Source organism: Megachile rotundata, chromosome 5 (genome assembly GCF_050947335.1).
Source record: "Megachile rotundata isolate GNS110a chromosome 5, iyMegRotu1, whole genome shotgun sequence".
Classification (NCBI taxonomy): domain Eukaryota; kingdom Metazoa; phylum Arthropoda; class Insecta; order Hymenoptera; family Megachilidae; genus Megachile; species Megachile rotundata.
The window spans coordinates 20,847,143-20,866,391 of NC_134987.1; the positions used below are offsets into that span (position 1 = coordinate 20,847,143).

Here is a 19,249-nt window from a genome sequence, read left to right on the forward strand (position 1 = left end):
ATACACCTCAACAAAAATTTAAAATTCCATTGATCTTGGACTTTTAAAATTCACATGAGTGACTGAATATTAGTACACTGATTGCAGGTTCGAGGCAAATAAGTTACTCTCATATTTCAGGTGTTGGAAGTGAGGCCAACACAGAGGCCAAAAGATGGTTGCGTTATTTATGGTTTATTTCTCGAGGGATGTCGATGGGGAGGAAACTACTTGGATGAGTCTCTACCAAAGGAACTTTACACTAGTAAATATACAGTGTTATAATGTATGGTATACGTAAAGCTAATTTAGTTTATGAGAAAGAGAGAAAGAAAATTTGAATGCCTGAAGGTAAATGAGCATGAAAGGAGCAACGAGGAGGAAAATAAGGAGTTACAGTTTCAGACTGTATTCCATTTTCTTTCCCTTTATAGGACATTATGTCATAGTGACGGAACATTTTGTTACTTCGCTTTTATTACGTCTGCGTTGCTGCCTCCCTTAAGGGAATCATATTGTTCAGAGACACACTGAACGCTTTTGTTACAGTGATACATTTCTTATGGTTTAGTGCCGGAAAATGGCCAAATTTAGAACTGAACCATTTTCCGCCACTTCCAACCGTATTCTCTATATTGCCGACGAGGCGCAGTGTAATATGTGAACTGTTCTGAACACATAATTCGCATCTTCGAATCCACAGAGCATATTACAAACAGTATAAAATCAATATTGATAAATATATAATAAATATACAGCATATTATTCAATATAATCAATATTAATTGGATTTAAAAAAAAAAATGGAACATGTGGCGCCATCTCTCCGGCGAATAGCCTGAACTACACACTTTTGAAACTGTACTTTAATTAGTTCTCTTCTTCTACCGCTAGATGGCGCGTACGCGCCGCCCTCTGGCGGCAGTGTATCCGAACTAATGAAGCTACAGCTTCAAAAGTGTGTAGTTCACCCTGTTCGTTGAAGAGATGGCGCCACTTGTTCCTTAAAAAAAAAATAACCTTGATTAATTGAATCACTCGCCGTTAGATGGCGCTAGTGATGCTTTTTTTTTTTTTTAATGCGCGTAAGTATAAATTTCAGGATAACATATGTACAATATTTTTATTCAAAGATATGCCTCCAATCCTCCTGCTGCCCGAGGTAGATCACAAGGAGCCACCAGGAATTTATTCTTGCCCTGTGTATAAAACAACCAATCGAGCAGGGACGTTAAGTACAACCGGACACTCGACTAATTTTGTCCTTGCAATGGAGATTCCTAGCCAGAAGCCTCAGGCTCACTGGATCAAACGAGGGGTGGCCTTATTCTGTGCTTTAGATTATTAAAAATATTATTTTCCAAATAAAAGTGTAACCCAAATGAAACTTGTGTATCATTGTCAATTAGATTTTAATTTACATTCTGATTCAATTATAATGAATTATATATTTTAATTGCATGATCAGAACATTGAAACCTTATTTTGAATTTTGTTCATAGAGTGCTGGATTCTTTCTTTTTGCTCTTCTGTGCTCGGCTTTACTCCACTTCATTAATATCACAGACATTAGGCAACCTTTAAATATAGAAACTTTGTAGAAAAAAATATATTTTACTGTTCTAATTAAGTAGACAGGATCTGTCTGTCTGTACATTTTTTATATAATTTTATGTTTAGTTAATATTTACCAGGAGCCATCACTATAGCATTATATACCGATCGTTTAAATAGATTTGGCAAGCTATGGGATAGAAACTTTGCCCAAAATCTTTGATCATCCGCGGCCAAGGTATAATACACAATTCTCCGTATTCGAATCGGAAGATCTCCAAATTGTAAAGTCATTTCGTAAATTTGCTTAACTTTTCGACGTTAACGTACAATGTAGAAAATTGACAGTAGAGCATGTAAACAAAAGACGTCTTAGTATCGATTTCGTTACTATTTTCGAATATTTTAAAATTTTTAATTCTATGAAACAAACTGATAAAGACTGAACTCCTACGTAACTCAGATAAAGAAAAGTAACACAAATATCATCCTTCATTCTTTATGAAATCACTAATATTTATTCTAACAAAATATGTACACAAAATTCTATATAAATTCAGGGACAAATAAGTATATGAAACATGTGCATAGAACAAAATCTAAAGGTTTCTTTTATGTTATATTATTTAAAAATTGTCTTCTTAGATTTACAGGACATCATGCATGTGCTTTCTAATCTTTGCTGGGATATCAAATTTCTCTGTACTTTGTTCTAACAAACAACCCAGAAGACGTGGTACCGACAATACTGTCCCACTTATTACAAAAGGAAAATCTCGTCCAGTAGCTGTCTGGTATGAAATCAGTAATCTTTTGCTAAAGTAGTTACCACACAGTGAAATATGACCAACTTCTACGTATTGCTTTAAAAATGTAGACCATAATTCGAAAGATACACGCATTGATTCCCATGGTTTTAAATGTGAAGCAGGCCTTATAACAACTTCATAATTGCCACATATGTTATCATATAAGGAACACACAGTGTTATATAACATATTGTATTGATTGTTATATTCTTCAAAATTCTGAGTTAGCACAAAAATAACAGCAGCTGATGCTTGGCAAACATTGAACAGACCAATTGATGGAGTCTTTGGATGATACGGAGTATACTGTCTTCCAGTTGAAAAATATCCTATTGGCAAATGTCTCGGATTTATCAATTGCTTTGTGTGCATTGCCAAAAATGAAATCAAACTTGCACCTCCAACAAGATGCATACGATTTGAGGAACCTTCATTTACATCGCTGTGATTATGTATTAGGAAAGCATCAGAACTGTCTTCATGATTTAAGCCACAACCTTCCACTACCACGCTACGACTAAAATCTGAACCTGCCACTCGAATCAAGTTACTTTTGCTAAGTATTACACCAGCATAACTTAATACGCCTAGCTCAAAAAGAGCTGCTTCGTTACACAAGAAATACAGCATAGGATTTTTAAATTCCAACAGACCAAGATCTTTTCCAATTCTAATATGACTTCTCGGATATTTTGGACCATTCTGTTGATTGAAGACGTTACCTTGTTTTAACACTTCAGGAGTTTGAGGCGGTGTCCTCTTATCTAATTCATTTGGCAACTGTAGCAATTTCAATAAAACGCTTTCTTGTAAATCATCTATAATATTTTTAACTGACTTTAAATCAGTCTTCACAGTCTTATTCTGCAATTTTAATTTAGCAAACTCTGCTTGCTCCTCTTCTGTTAACTCTTTTTTTGAGAAAAACTTTGACATTCTTTTTGATATTTCATCGCTTCTTTCTTCCAATCTACATTTATCTGTGTTTACTAACTTGTAAAATTGCCACATGTTCTTGACATCATTAGCTTTCAACTCTTGTGTTCTATATTTTAATTCCTCTGTTAATTTCTCCATATTCTTTATTTTATCATCAAAATCCAAATATGGTGTCAGAAACGAAAATGTTTGTGTGCGTTTACTACCAGGAACAAGTAAAGCAGAACTATAATACCTATAGTAAATAGATATTCTACTGACATATTTCAACATACAATGTTCTGAAACATTATGAATTGTACATATGTTCACAAAATGTGGTAAATACTTTGCCATCATTAATTTTTATATAGTATTCCTCTAGAAAATTCAAAGTATTCTTATATAATCTTAAACAGGTTAACAGAATTCAAACATTACTTTAATTCAAATTAATTTTTATGGATCTGTTTTTGCCACTTTAGCATTTGGTGGTAATTCTGATGCAGTGTCCATATTAAAACTATCACGAGTTAAAGTTTCAATTTTTCGTTTTTGAGGTGCAACATAACTTCCTTTTCCTGCAGCTCTCTCTGATTCTTCAATAGTGTAGGGTTCTAATTCAAGAGCTTTTAACCTACGCTTATGTACCTTTGTTGAAAAATGATCTTGTAAAGCAACGTCATTTATAAAATATCTCCTGTAAAAGGAAAGAATTAAAAGGAGAAAATCAGACCGAAAACATTACGAAATGCTTAATTGCAAATGCATTATTTGAAGGTTAAGTAGTTGAAGCTGAAACACGAGTAAAATAAGATCGATACTTACGCACAGTGAATACAATAATATTGACCTGCACCAGGTTTATCTAAATCTACTTCTTGATTTAATAACTTGTGTACGTTTTCATCTTTTAGATCCTCATCAATCTGAAATAATCAAAAATGCATAACAAATGTCGATCGCTGCTATCCACGTGATTCCCGGCAAAAATTAGGTTATGTTATTTTACCTCATCTAAATCTTTCGTTTTTCTTCTAGTTCGCCAGCCTTTTTTTAAATGTGTATCCCCACGATGATACTTTCTACGTTTATATGTCATTATTGTAACGAAGCAATAATTAGTAAGACGAAATTAAAATATAACGATAGTGCATGGATCGCGATAAACGATTCAGTTCAAAAAGGAAGATAAATGAAAGGAATATGCAAGGTTTATTTGTGTGAAAGCAAAAATTGTATTTAGCAAATTAAAAAAGATACAGCAAACTTATTGATACGTACAAGTAAGCTTATCAGCATTTATTCGTACGTATAAAACTGCTGTCATAAAAGTAAAATTTGCGTTTGTATATGTTATTTTGATATATCAGGATTTTGTTAAGATAGGTTAGATTAAATTGAGGTTAGGTTAGGTTCGATTTGTAAATCGTTCTTGTAAAAATCTTTTTCACAATTCAACAATATGCTAAAATTAATTATTGCTCATAATCAAATATTTATGTCGTATTTATTTAATACTATATACAAGAATAGAAATATTTGTGCAAGTAACACGATCTAAACAAGATTCATAATCACTGGTGAATTTTTGGCGTCGCTATTGGTCAAATACTTTCATGGCGGTTCTGTCTCTATCAGAATTCGTAAAAAGGTTATAATGGTGTTAAATTTTTCAGTCGTAAAGGTCGTAAGTAAGATCAAAATTCATCGCTACGTTTTTTATTGCAATAATTATATCTCGTATTTCTCTGAGACTCAAAATGACAACTGACTTCATTTTTATGACATCAATTCGGTAATAAGATAACATCGACGTATTGACATGTAAGATATGTAGATAAATCAAACGTGATTATATTTTGAAATTATTCTTAGCAGATTATAAATTCAGCATTTTCGTACAGCCGTCAAGTGCCCAATTTGTAAAACTAGGTAAATTTACAAGGTGGCTTCCAAAAAGAAAGAAGTCGAATTAAAGCGAGAATATCATGTTCATAAAAGGACATGCGCAGGACGTAAAAGTCTGTGCTTTGTACATTGAACTCTAAATTATCTAGAACGAGAACTGTGTGCCTAAGGAGGCTGTTTTGTTAGAAAAAGATAGTAGTTAGTGGGAAGCTCTGTTTCTTTCTTACACTCACACGTGTAAGACTCAATCGTATACATATTTTCTATTCCACGAGAGAGTGTTCTTATTTCCCGTATTTGTACAGTCTCGGGAGATTTCAATCTCAAGTGCGATGCTTCTCTACAGTCCGCTTTTGTTTTCGTAATTATGTACATGATGGAGAAAAACGAACGGACAGTGAAACCAATAATGTGGTAAATGTGCGCGACAAAGAAGCATTGAACTTAGCCTTTTTAATATATTCACGAAATATATAAATACAAGAAAAAGTACTTTGACTGACAAAGAAAATATGTTGCAGTCAATAAAAAATAGAAATCATGAAACTTTTTATCCACTGGGTACATACTTTAGACATTACAATTGTCATTAGAGCGCATGCGCACTACCATAGATTACGAAGAGTTTAAAATCTAAGAATTGACGTGCGTAGAAAAAACGAACATTCGTCTGAAGAATCTCTTGTGGAGCAGACATTAAAAATTTTCGTTTTGTACGGTTGACTCAGAGAGAGAAACTCTTTGGTTACCACGAAAGAGTGTGTAAATCATATGCCAGTGTGTAAGTGAACGCGATACAGAAATAGAAAAAGAAGGCTGCGTAAAGGTTTCTGCATCCTTGTTTAATCGCGCATATGCACTCGCTCGTCAGCATTACGCGCGATAATTTGAAAATTTTTACGAAAGGAAATATATCTCAAAAATTTTATTAAGAATTTTACAGTTAACGTTGAATTGTATTTAAATATTTAGTAAATATAATGTTATTACAGCTCTTTGTAAATAAATTATTTAAAATTGTTGTACTAATAGTATTTCATACTTTTATGCGTTTGAGTAATTATGTAGAATGACGAACGACCAGTATGCAGCGTTTTCTTTCTGTTGCTATATCATTTCAGCTTGCTTATGACCTTTATTTTCAGGAGATGCGTGTATAAGAGATTCCCGTCAATTATTATCTTTCTCCAACAGAATAGTGCAATTTCTTACATAAACAGTTCTTATGCTATGTAGTTAAACATTCAGTGGCATTATTTGTTATTGGGTTAAAATTTGCATGATAACGAGATCGACGAATATGATCGTAAATTGTGTTAAAAAAAAAATAAACTCAACTTACAATCGTAACATTAAATTCGAATTGAACGCATGATTTCAGAGTATCGAAAACGCGATACCTACTCTATCTAAATTCGCAAGAGGATAACGCAATTTGAAAAGGGACAAAGTTTTGCAGCTATCACCGTGAATCCACAGGTCAGGTTGTGGCAACCCTATCCGTTTCAGTTCCCGTTTCAGGTATTCGGTGTAACGCTGAAGCGAAGCCGACAGATGTCGCTGGATCGCGCGAGCGTAGGTCGCGCCTCTAGCGGCATTGGCCATGACGAATTCAAACGGTGCGCCACTGGCGAGGGGGGTCCACACCATTTTGAAAGTAAAAATACTGCGCGACCCGGGATTTTGTTTGTACGGTACGGCGAGGGTAAAAAAGCCGAGGGCTAGGCTGTAGTATGGTCGGGGCAACGCGGTGTCGCGCGTAAAATGACGTAAAGTGTGCGAGGGTGTGCCGCGCGCGGTACGAGGTGTGTAGCGGAAACGGTGTCGCGGTGTACAGGGTCGGCGCTGGTCGTTAGCTATCGTAGCGTACGGGAAATTGGCTGTGGCTTCGCCAATGGATGCCAGGCAGGAGGAGACGCCATTTTGATATACGGGCGCACGTCAAGCAAGCGTTCGCTCGTTAGGGAAACGCGGGTCTCGAGTCGGTCTGCCGCTCGGCTAAGGACCGCGCGGGTGAATTCGTTGGTTCGCGAGGTCGACGAGTATCGTTGGTACGAGTGCGTGGCGCAGCGTATCCCGAGTGGAGGAGCGTTTCGTTGACAAGTGACAGGTGAATCGATCGGGCCGCGAGGAAAGTCGCGTTGCGGCCCCGTACCCGTAACACGATTCCTTCTCTGGTGACTACTGTGCGTGGAACTACGTGTACATTCGGATTTTTCCCCACGCGTTCCATTCGGTGCGAGGGACCACGGTAGGCTCGTGTACATCGGTGTGCCGATCCCGGGCTGGCGGTCTACGGCCAGGGAACAGCCGCTGTCTCGTTTTCGCGCGCGCGAGACACAGGCCACCGGCCGACACTTCGGGCCAGGACAAGACGACCCGATGTCGGGAGCGGGTCGCGACCCCGTGTCGACCCGCGGTCGTCCTCGTCCTCGTCCTCGCGCCTCCTCTTTCGCGGCAGCAGCACCTTCCTCGCGTAAATGTGCTCTCATGACCGCCCATGTGCACCTTTTTCTCTGCCTGCTGCCTCTGCGTGCCCTGTAAACCCAGAGCACACCCTGATTAGCACGCCCACGCACTCTATCGCTCGCGAATATGGCCAAGATCCTCAACAAGGACCCCGTCACCTACGAGAGGGAGAGGGACAACTTCCTGAAGGACCTCCGCCACTTTCATGAGACCAGAGGGTAAGATCTTCGCTTGCGATTCGTTCCTGCTATTATCCGCTTAGTGCTTACGATTATGTATGGTTCGCGTGCTCGCGTGTATCGATCGTTTTTCGATCCACGATATCGAATTCAATCGTTTTCGACGTGTTCTAGTCGAATCGTTACCGTCGTTCATCGCGTAAATCGGAGTAGCGTTCCTGCCTCGGAGTGTGGACCGAGTTTTGAGGTTATGTGCGTTTGGTGTAAAGTTTCTCGGACGATATTCGCCTTTGTGCAAGCTATTTGTTTACGAGTGTTCCATGTTTCCTTTATCATCGATTATCGAACACGTATCTTGACGCGATTGAGGTTACGTTCAATCGAAATTGCGATATTGGAACTTGTTGATTTTTTTTCTTTCGTCGTGATGTGCGGAACCTGAAATGAACGTTGCAAATGCTGTCGTACGTTCTTCTGTATCACTGTTTTAATTTCCTTCGAAATTGTGATCGTTCGAATAACAGAACAAGAGAAAAGCATTTCACGCGAAGACGCAGGCATTTATTACGTCATTGTTCGTGTTTTACTTGATTCGGAAACGGAAACAAAGCCTTCTCGTGTACTACGGTATTAACCTCAGCGTATTCGTTGTGTACGTTTGCAACAAGCAAGACCTGTCTGTTTCAATTATTTTTATTTCAAATACAATTTTTCAATTCGATACTATCTTTATTGTTTGTAAATTTTTACTATTAATGTATAAAATATTTTTTTATATTTTTATGGAACTGTAAGTTATTTTTTTAATAATTTCAAGCAAATATTTTTTCAAAACTAATTTTTTTATGATATTAATGATAGTGAAATATTACGTATTTGAATTTTTATTACATTTAAGAAATATGTGAAATTACAAGATTATGGTTTGACTGTAATCGGATAACTTTGTCATTTATGTTTTTTAGGACTCCGTTCAAGAAAACTCCTAAAGTCAACGGAAAAGATATAGATCTGTATTTGCTGTATGTTGTGGTTACTGCTCATGGAGGATGGATAAGGGTGAGTCCATATTTTATTTTTTTTTTTACATTTTGAAATTCTTCTAACGCGAGTATTCCATAAAATATGCATTTTCTGCGATCCACGATGCGTTTTTAGTGTAATTCGTAGTACTCGTAATGAGCAAAAAATTAGTAAATATCATGTCTGTGTAATTTTTCTTCGTGCATTGTTAGTATAACATTATACACGAATAAATCCTTATCATTATGTGGGACATTAATGTGTTCTCACCATTTATTTTACGAATGAAATCATGATTGATTATTTTAATATACATTACGTCATTTGTAAATTTGCACAAAAGAAAAACAAATACGTAACTTATGTTGGGAAAAAAATATCGTGTCATAGTTGTTCAATTTCCACTGTTCTTTCCTGTTTCAATTCTTGTTTCTTTCTTTTTTGTAACTGTCATTATTTTCAAGTGCAAAAAATTATATTTGTTACATGTTAACAATTAAAACAGAAATTCATACAACTGGCAGATATAATACTTTCCATTTTTGTGTCCATAATTGTGGTAATTAATTCAAACAGAAGTAGAACATTCAATTAACCACTTTCTTATTGCAAATGGACGCGTGTACGTTGAACAAAATACACAATTTTCTTGGAAAGGGCATTGACCTCTTCCAGTAATTCAAAAACAATGACTTGGCAGAAAACTCCTTAACAACCTTATTTACTAAGATATTCAACTTTCACCTCGTTCGTTCGGAAGTACAAATATTTGTCTCTCCCTATTAACCTTTCTATTGTATTCATGGAAGGTGTATATTCATAGAAAAAGAGAAACTGTTATGCGCGAGACTCTTGTTATATTGCACTGCTGCTCTGCACTGCTACATACTTTGTCACATTGCCTCGCGCTATATTGCCATTTTTCTTATTTCGCGCTATACGTTTCCTAAATTTTTAGGCGATGTATTATCATTCATATTATCGTTACATATTGCCATTTTCTATATTATCACTATTGTAGCGCTATTGTTTCATATTACTTTGTGGCAATATAACGAGGGCCTACTGTATTTTATTTTGTGTTACGTTATGAAAAAGAAGAATAGGGACCACTTTTGAACTAAATGGTAGAAAGTAACATAAATTTTAATACGTTAGAAGAATCATCAAGCTATAAATGTTGCAAACATGAACAAAACTTCGATAATTGAAAGTCGGTTATAAATTTCGAGTCGTCGCAAATTATCTGGATAATCTTCCTAACCAGTCTACGGATTATCTAATCCGGAACCCTTTCGTCTCGTTCGCATGTGGCGAATTTCAAGAACGCGAATTATTTGGAGTGCCGGAACGTGTACTAGCGTAGCGTAAGAGCTATTCACCACGCGTGATTAATGAGGAAAGAATGCGAGAGATACGACGGAAACGCGGGAAAACGATTGTTCCGTGAAATAAAGTAGACTGCTCTTCGATCGCGTTTCTCGATCGCGCAACAATCGATTCTCGGTGTGTCCTTTCCCGCGTAAAACGGAAAAAAAAAAACAAAGAAAGGCTGGCATTCTGTTTCTTTGACGACGTTACGCAACGTACATAGGGTGTTCAAAAAATGTGCATGGTGTTTCGTAACGCGGGTAATCATCATAGAAACCAAGAATAAACTCAAATAATGATACGCCGTGTTTAACCGTTCGACTCTGCAGTGTGATATTGCGATCGTATTTAAATCTGATAATAAGGCGGTATTCAGAGAAGGATATTGGTACATCGAGGCTCGTCTAAATTCCTAGATCGCATGTTATACGATTTCTGTGTTGCATAGTGAATAGGTCGAAAGATTTCTTAACTTACAAAATTTCTTAACTTAAGAAAATTGTTTGTCGAAGAAGGATAGAGGTTGCAAATAAGTAAATTGATTACTCGTGTCATTTTTTCTCGGTAAAATTGTTTAGTCGATTGCCGTAATAGATTAATTGATATGTCATCAGTATCTGGGTCAGGTATTCACTATGATTCTATCATTTATCTATGGGTGACAGACTTGCTTACACGATTAGAATCGTTGTAGAGTAGAATCGTTGCCGACCATTTACATCGCTCTACGGTTAAACATTTCCATCGTATTCGAAACACGTTCAAGTTATATTTTTCGCATTTAAAGTCAAGGGGGCTTGAGTCAGTCTCTCATTTAAAATAATTTATCGTAAGCGTGATTTTTGTGTTTGAACGGTGTTTAATAGTAGGTACATGAAAGTGCTTTCCTCGAAGAGAAATCAAGGATATTTTCCTTCTTTTTCCCCCTTAAATTACGGAAGACTCGTGTTCGTTCAAATGAGAAACTGGCATTTTTCTTATATTTATGATAAAATGCTCATTTTTATTCTTCTGTATTCGTATACACGTATAAGGAATATTTTTGTGCTCGAATTTCTCTAACGAGGTGGTATAAAATTTTGATTACAATAATTGCATAGAACGGTACTATAGAGAACATCATAATCTACTATAATTGTGTTGCAATAATTACATGCTGTATCGCTTACGAAAATGTATTAAACGTTCTATAGTACTGTACTAGGGTGTTTCACTTCGGTCGAACACCCAAGTTTCATTGCTATTAAAGGTAGATAATTAACGAAAGTCTATATGATTTCAGAACTCCCTACTTCCTGAAGTCGTATAAGCTCCAACTCTACTTTTAATAGCAATGAGAATAGAAGCTTGTTTGCTCTACTAATAAATGAATAAATACGATATCACGTGCTCAGATCAAACGTTAACATCGAGTACTAATAATATGTGAAATTTATGCCAAGATAGTATCGCAGTCGGTCGATTTTGGAAGAAGTTCCAAGGACGGAAAGGTACAGATCGGCGGTTTTTCAGATCGGCGACACCGCCCAAAATCCAAGCATAATATCGAGACAATGCGGAAGTTGACGCAAGGTCAGGGTCACTTGCCGAGGTACAGTTCGGGGTGGGAGGATAGATCATGAACCGAAGGTGGGAAGAAGGTGCACGGTAAAGAGAGGGGGGTGATGCGGTGAAGCGGGAAAGAGAAGATACGAGAGGGGGAAGTGAGAAAGAGAATATCCAGAGAAGAGAAGGAGAAGGTGGAAGTAGTGGTGTACGAGGGCTTCCCCTCAACAAGTGTGATCGAAGCTGGCTAGACTATATAACCTGTAACCGGGTCGCGACCACGCTCAGAATGCATCGGGACATCACCGTAGATTCCGACGATTCGAGGCCATTTTGCTTCTTCCTCCAGCAACGACCGCTTTTCACATTCTGATTGGCCAAAAAGTTTCAACGGATTACGTATCATTTTTGCAACGTAGAGTTGATCACTGGCCATTTATGTTTACGTCCTCTGGAACGCGGGTCATTATTCATAGAAGAACTGCATACGTGTCTTCGAGTTTAAGCCACGTTCTTAGCTTCACGAAAATGATGTAACATCGGCAATATCAGTATTTGTATCTTTCACTTTGAAGCACTCATAAATTGCATTATGTTTGTTCGTTTAATAAACTATTAAAATTCCGAGGCCGTTAGTCGAAGAAAAAGAATGCGTTTATACATAAATTGTTATCTAACAAAAACGTAATTGTTTAGCCAATGTTTCGAAATCCCTAGGTTTAATACTGTAAAATGTTTTTAACCTTCGTATCGATTCGTTTTATTTCTCGAAACATACCCAGATATTAGATAACAATGCTCTTTTGTTATTTCGATGTTTATAAGAGTTTAAAACGGTGGAGCATTATAATACCAGCAACGTATCGAGTGAAATTCTCTAGACGCTACACAGTATCCGGTGTATTGTGTAAGCGAAGTCATTAAATCGCGAACTATCGTTAGATTTAAATTAACCGATCAAAGTTGCTTCGCCGAAGGAAAAAAGGATGGCAAAAAGTGTCTCTTACGGTCGCCAACTAAATTGATCGCTACGTTACGAGGCAAAGTCACTCTACTTAAGGAGCGTTGCTTTGCCGTAAAGTGAAAGTGTAGAAGATAGAAATTATTAGCGATCTAGCGTACGTTCTTACGGTAGTAAAACGATTGGATAACTAGTTCCCCTTCGTGAATATACAACGGAAAGTTTTTCGCTAAATAAAGTACAATAATCCGAGTTGGATTTTTATAGCCTCACCATTCGATTTTCTAATCCTCCAAGTTATTCGAAATTGTGGAACTCTCTTATACGAAGTTTAACTCTCTTAACCACTACGTACGAATATATACGAATACGTACGAATTTGTACGAAGGAATACGAAGATTCAGTGATACCTTTGAAGGAGCAGAAATTTCCAAATTTTTATTAAATTTTTTCCAAATATTTTTCCATGCTCGATGAACGATATGTGCATGAACGTCATAAAATATGTATCTCGACCATAAAGCAACGTGGAATACGTTGGACGTTATATCGCTGCGCGTTATATTGCCACACTACATTGGCATCCACGATAAAAGTATCTTGGATAACATTTGTTATATAAAGGACACAACAAATGACATTAGAAAGTACAATCCGTTTTCGAAATATCGAGAGTTACCTTGTCTTTCGAGGTGTGTTCTGTTATTACTTCGCTTACAAAAATATTTCAGTCGCATTGAAATGTATAATGCTATTAATACTCCGCCGAACAGATGGAAACGTTAAATGTCCATCAAATTCGTGCGTGAACTGGATATACGATTCCAGTAAAATAATAAATGTCTTTCGGAGCACTGGAAAAGATTTATTTGACCCGTAACGGGTGAAGTGGATCTATCAGACTGTAGCTATTTTTATTTCCATAGAAAGGTGTCATATTTTATTTGTTCAAAGGTAAATTAGCAAATCAATAATTTTAGTCATTTTTCTGGAGCGATGTTGTAGATTCCGTAATAGGACTGAGACTTAATTTGCATGAGAAGACTCGCTTTCGAAAATGGTAATTTTGACCCTCGTGATTATTTTTGAAGGCTTTGAAACGACAAGGTAACTAAGCTCCTAGAGTGACCAAAACACCGGTTACGGGTTAATGTCCACTTGGCGTGTTAAGAATTATAAAATAAAAACTGAATGGAAATTCTGGAATGCAGTATCGTTAATAGTCAAAGACGAAGTACGTCGCAAATTTCCGAGCATTACGTGTCTATTGAAGTTATAAGAACAGTGAAATGTTTGAAGTGTATACGTTTCGCCTTTTCGCATGTTGGTTCAGAGTAGTTGCATACCAAACGCGCCGAGTTCGTCAGACTTACACGGATTATGCCTAATCTAAATATTTTATCTTAAGCTCCGATTTCAAAACCGTCGATTAGCTAGAAAATTAATCCGTTTGAACGATCGTCTTTCATTATACTGCATTATCAAGTGCAAAAGAAGGAAATTCGTTTTGCAGTGTTGCCTGTCCAGGAGTTAACTACAGTTGGCGCCACAAATATTACTTAACAAATTTTTAACAATATCGCATTAATAAGGTTTCGTATCGAACGTTTACATTTGAAAATTAATCCGTTGTGTGCTTAATACCGGTGCTTATTTTATCTCGTTATGGATGTTAATATCGATTATCGATAAGGTATCGATTTCTTGTTGCTACTTAACGGTGTATCGATAACATCGTTAAGACTTTGTAAATTGTTAGTCGAGCGTATTGTGCAATTTTTTTATACAAATCTTTGTTCGTTTTTAGACTTCAGAGTCTGATCTAATTTCAATCGGGAATAAATTCAAAGCATATTCCAAAGTTTATGCATATTTTCGGTAGGAGCGAACAATCGGTACAGCATTCGCAAGAGATACGTTGAAAGACAAGGAAAGTCCCTAGAGCTTCTCATGTAGGGTGTGCTCAGCAGGTATACCGATGAATTTAGTCAAACGTATTAATACATAAATAACAATATCGTAATAGAAGTTTTCGACCTGTATGAGTATTCTAAATTTAAGTTACAGAGATAAAGTTGGGGATCAGAAAGGAATTATCAGAATTTTAATGTATTTTCGAGATACGAAGTTACAGCGGAAGCGGAGTTGCGAATTTCTCGTGTACGGCATGAAACGCGTAGGATCGCCGAATCTCGTCGGAGAGAGCCGAGTGGCCAGTTAAAAAACATAGGCGTAAACGACGCGGAAAATAAATGGTAAAGCTGTTCGGGATTTTCTCGGCGTAACGTCTTGTCAAAGTACCAGTGGCGGAACATCGCGCTCCTACCGGTTCCGGCAAGAAAAAGGAGTAGTGGGGTCGCGGTGCAGAGAGAAGAGAAGGGAGCGGGTAAAGAAAAAGAAAGACCCCTTTGCAAACGAGAAGCTCTCGGCTCGCAGGAGAAAGAGCAAGAGACGTAGAAAGAAAGAGAGACAGAGGGAAAGCGGTACGTTTGCAAGTGTCCGGCTTGTTCAAGGGCGCGACTGGCTGCTGGTAATACGGAGGAGAGGTCTTCGGCGACCGTCAAATGGGCACGCACCGTAGTCTGGCATTGGTCTGCTCGCTATACACAGTGCGTGTAGCGTGCGAGGAATCCACGACGAAGTCGGTAATGCTGAGTCAGTCAGGTGCCGCGGCGCCTTGCGTCTCTTCTTCGCAAAGTACTCTGCACGTACAAGCGTAACAGAAAAAAGAACGAATACCGTGGAACAAGATTACCGGTAAAGGTAGATTTATACTATCCGTTCGAACATCGAACGCTTCCAAAGAAATCCATCAATTTTAATTTCAACCAGTTATTGTAAGGCGATGGCATACAGCTTTCTAATCACGTGTGCGAAACGTTAGGTGTACTCTTGGCGGAACGAGACGAGTGACTTTTCAAAGAATATCGAAATTGTTCATATTTTAAAGAAAACTGGTACTGTAATTTCTCTGTATAGTTTGTTGCCGTAGGATGAGCTTTGGCAGAATACTAAAAATGAACTGGGATTATAGCCTTACACGTATTTTTGGTAAAGACGAATCGATTACAGCCACCCACATCAATCAGATCGAAAAATAAGTGAAGTAGACTTGCCTCTCTGAATTCCTTGAGGTCATCTCGTGGCGAGCGCACAGTACAGTCCACGGCAAATCTGGCTTCCGTGGCAAAAAAGATAGCAAGGGGGAAGAGACTTTCAACTCGAAGATGTTTAAAGACTCTCGAGCATTTGAAGTTCGGAGACTTTAGATCCTAGATATTCGACGGTCTACGAATTTGAAGACAAGTATTTGAGGATGTAGACATTCGGAAGATTGTAGGGATGAGTTTTTAAATTTATAAATGAAAATTGGAAAATTTATGCGATTTATGAAAATTTGCATAAATTGAAGGATTCGAAAATGGAAAATTGGAGGCCTTGTAGTCAGGTTACAGCGATCCGTGTCTACGCATAACCTAATACCGTCTTATTACTGTAGTAGATTATGATACTATGCTACTATCTGCTACATTCTGGTATACTATTCCACCGTGCATGTACTACTACTCGCTATCGTACTACTATTGCACCGAAGTCGTACATTAGCGGTCGTGTTTGTCTGAACGTAACCGTTCCGTGTCTGAACAGATAATATAAATGCACGTTAAAGAGAAAGGAGCGTAAAAGAAGAAAGGTTAAAAGAAGAGGAAAAGAGAGGCGGGAAATGAAAAAAGAGAATGAAAGAGAAAGAAGGAGAAAGACGGCGTCGGCGAATAAGTAGGTGGGAGGGAGGGTAGCGAGGCTGGCTGGTTCGGTCCCCGGTGATGAGGCACGGTCGATATGGCAACGCCGCGCCCTGCCACACGCATACCGGCATCACCGCCCGCCCAAGCCTCGAACAGTCGGCAACGTCGCTCCGGCAGTGACGCGGGGGAGAGGGCAACCGAGCTCTCACACATCGAACGACGAGGAGAGCGACCTCATGCCCTGCACACATGTGCACCCGGGGACACCGAACAGACTGAGATGCCTGGTTGGTTGCTCTGTTCGCTTGCTTTGCCTCTGCCTGCTTTCTTGCTTCTACACGACTGTCCCACGCACGCGCCGAGCTGACGGGCACCCCCGTGTCCAAATTGCCCAAGTACTTTTCGCTCGGAGCTCCGTTCTTTCGCTGCGACCAAAAAATATACATCTAACTTTCCTCCATTCCGTTCTATCAATCTTCTATGTTAGACCGAATCAATTTTTCGGATTTTGTCTGTAGGATGTTGGAGTAAAATGTTAGGTGGTGGGGTTAGACCAGCGTTTAACACGTTCGCTGCGGACGTCACGGGTCGGTTGGGAACTTGGTGATACGCGCACCACGCATATTAATATTGCTTGTGTTAGCCCTTTGAGGGCTCCTTTCCAAAACTTTCGTGTATGGTAAATTTAATTTCAAAATTGGTAACCTTAATTGGAATATACGTCTCTCAAATTGAGATATATTTTTAATAACGAAACGGGCGATTTTTGCATTTCGAGAATATTCATATATTTTTTATAAAGACGCTATCGGTGAATTTCTGTAGATAATTTGATTTTCTTATAAATTCAAATGAAAAACATGAAATCGAAAATATAAATAATAGAATAAATATCTCGATTAAGCGATGATAATCGAGTGGCTTTTCTCCCGTGCATCATCTTCGGAAAACTCGCAGTATCGTTTCGAATCAACGTCCATCAAAACACGTCACTCGAAACGACCGTGTGGCGCCAGCCTTAGACCTACAGCCGGTCGGTATATCGTAAGAGCGCATAGCCTCGTTTCAAAGGCTGGAATCGCTGGTTTTCACGAGCATCGTTGCTCTTCGATGATTGTACGATTCGTTGCATTCCTTCTGTTTGCTCGTCTCTGAATCGTAGGTAACGACACCTACTACTTCGTTGGCGAATGTCGCGTGTGAGACCGCGCACGGTCGAGGTGTACCAAGTAACGCAAAAAGAGTTCGAAAGCGAGAAGCGTTTGAGCGGAAAGGAGATAGCGCGTGAGGAGAGGTGCCGTGCCGATGCGACGTTGCCATTCGGGCAACCGAGGGCAGACCACTTCCGAGAGCACGCCTCGTGGCTGGATCGAAACGGCAACGTTGTCTCGGTGAGATTAAATAGAGATAGCCTGAGGTATACGTTCTGCCGTCGTAAGATGGGCTCACCGTTAGTCGAGGAAGGAGTGAGACGGATAAAGGACAGCCAAAGGAAAGCATATCGCCTCAATTCGAACCCGTCGATCGTTCTTGCCAACGTGAAAACGTCTCCGCTACGTTTTCAACGCGTATCCCCCTTCATTTCTTGTGCATTTTTTCCTGCGGAGACTTTTTCAATTTTTTTCTCGATCAAAAGTGTACTCGGGCCTTGAAGTAAAAATAAATTATCGTGAAGTTGAAAGCGGACCAGATAGCTTCTGGAAATTATTCGAAAACGTTGGGGAGTGTTTAACCTCTTCAGAGGCGTTGACACATATGTGCGCGTTTAGTTTTCATGGAAATTCGACGATCAACAGCCACATATGTGAACGTTACTTTTTTATTCGTATGTTATCTTACTAAATCTTTAACTTTAACGAGAACTGCAGAGGTTAAAGAGTACTAACTAAAATAAAACAGAAAGATATAACGTTGTTCGAAGTTCTAACTTCCGATAGAAATTGTAATTGCATATAAAGCACGTCGTACCTTGGTTTCATCGTGTTAATGTGGCGTGCCTAATAGCAAGAAGAAGCAACTTTTAAACGATACGTTCCGTCTATTCTATGTATTCATGAAAATGTTCCACTTCCTTTAACCACCATCGAAAATTCAGATAAGTTGACACGTTATAGTATTATTGGTACTGTGCCTACTTGTCTGATCAACAAATTCATCCTGATTATTAACAAATAACCCCATAAAATTTAACGTTATATTGCATAAATCTGGAGCACAATACCCAAGTTAAAATTGTACGATAACCTTGTAAGAAAATCATACCGTCACCGTTACTTTTATTCCGCAAGGTGCGAACTTTTACCAAACGCGAACGCGTGCAATTCAGAGGCGTTACTCGAACCAGTCGTAAAACATATAACTCGATTTTTTCGCCATGTTTTTCGTGTCTCTGTTCGTCGAGCGTACAAAGATGCATTGGTATTAATGGCCTTGGCTTGACGGTGTACCAGTTGGAAAGCCATCATTGGAGCACGAGCCATCACCTGAGGTCACTGTACCTTTTCTCCTCGTTGTTCCTTTGTCAAACCGACTTCGATCCATTTGTAAACCGCATACGCGCGTCTTGTAGTTTCGAGTGCGCGGACTTTCTTACATACACGCGAAGGATGAACGGAAATTTAACTCGTAAAAGATACAAGAAATACGAGATACTATTATGAATTGTAATGAAGTTTTTATAAATGTAGAGAAACTAAAAGGGAAAGGAGATTTTAGCGAAGAATTTTTCAGTCCTCAGGAATAAAAGTACTGACGTTTCAAAATTAATGAAGCGTCAAAGTTAT

The 19,249-nt window shown here is 38.4% G+C and overlaps 4 protein-coding genes across 12 annotated transcripts in view; 2 read left to right on the top strand and 2 right to left on the bottom strand.

The window, feature by feature from the left end:
* LOC100874893 (dynein axonemal heavy chain 1) overlaps nucleotides 1–4,253 on the top strand; it is a 63,390-nt gene extending 59,137 nt beyond the window's left edge. Inside the window, exons 59-60 of the mRNA XM_076531514.1 lie at nucleotides 121–244; nucleotides 1,113–4,253. Coding sequence (XP_076387629.1) covers nucleotides 121–244; nucleotides 1,113–1,327 — 339 coding nt within the window. The 3' untranslated portion in view covers nucleotides 1,328–4,253. The remainder of the gene's footprint in view (nucleotides 1–120; nucleotides 245–1,112) is intronic.
* Nucleotides 2,029–3,620, bottom strand: LOC105662485 (serine--tRNA synthetase-like protein Slimp). Its single transcript, XM_012285157.2, has one exon. The coding sequence runs from the start codon at nucleotides 3,618–3,620 to the stop codon at nucleotides 2,181–2,183; it is 1,440 nt and encodes a 479-aa protein (XP_012140547.2). The 3' UTR covers nucleotides 2,029–2,180.
* LOC100876834 (zinc finger protein 593 homolog) lies at nucleotides 3,720–4,873 on the bottom strand. Its single transcript, XM_003703291.3, has 3 exons — nucleotides 4,273–4,873; nucleotides 4,089–4,189; nucleotides 3,720–3,960 (listed from the first exon to the last, which is right to left on the bottom strand). Exons 1-3 carry the CDS (start codon nucleotides 4,360–4,362, stop codon nucleotides 3,720–3,722), a joined length of 432 nt encoding a protein of 143 aa, XP_003703339.1. The 5' UTR covers nucleotides 4,363–4,873.
* A 1,632-nt stretch (nucleotides 4,874–6,505) lies between these two features.
* Bap170 (Brahma associated protein 170kD) overlaps nucleotides 6,506–19,249 on the top strand; it is a 48,737-nt gene continuing 35,993 nt past the window's right edge. For 3 of the 9 annotated variants that reach the window (XM_076531476.1, XM_076531479.1, XM_076531480.1), the window contains exons 1-2: nucleotides 6,512–7,858; nucleotides 8,785–8,878. In XM_076531476.1, the coding sequence (XP_076387591.1) occupies nucleotides 7,767–7,858; nucleotides 8,785–8,878 (186 nt within the window). In that variant the 5' untranslated portion in view covers nucleotides 6,512–7,766. Of the gene's footprint in view, nucleotides 7,859–7,938; nucleotides 8,284–8,784; nucleotides 8,879–19,249 lie in introns of those variants that run through there. The other 6 variants (XR_013038142.1, XM_076531472.1, XM_076531478.1 and 3 more) reach the window with 5 other exon arrangements.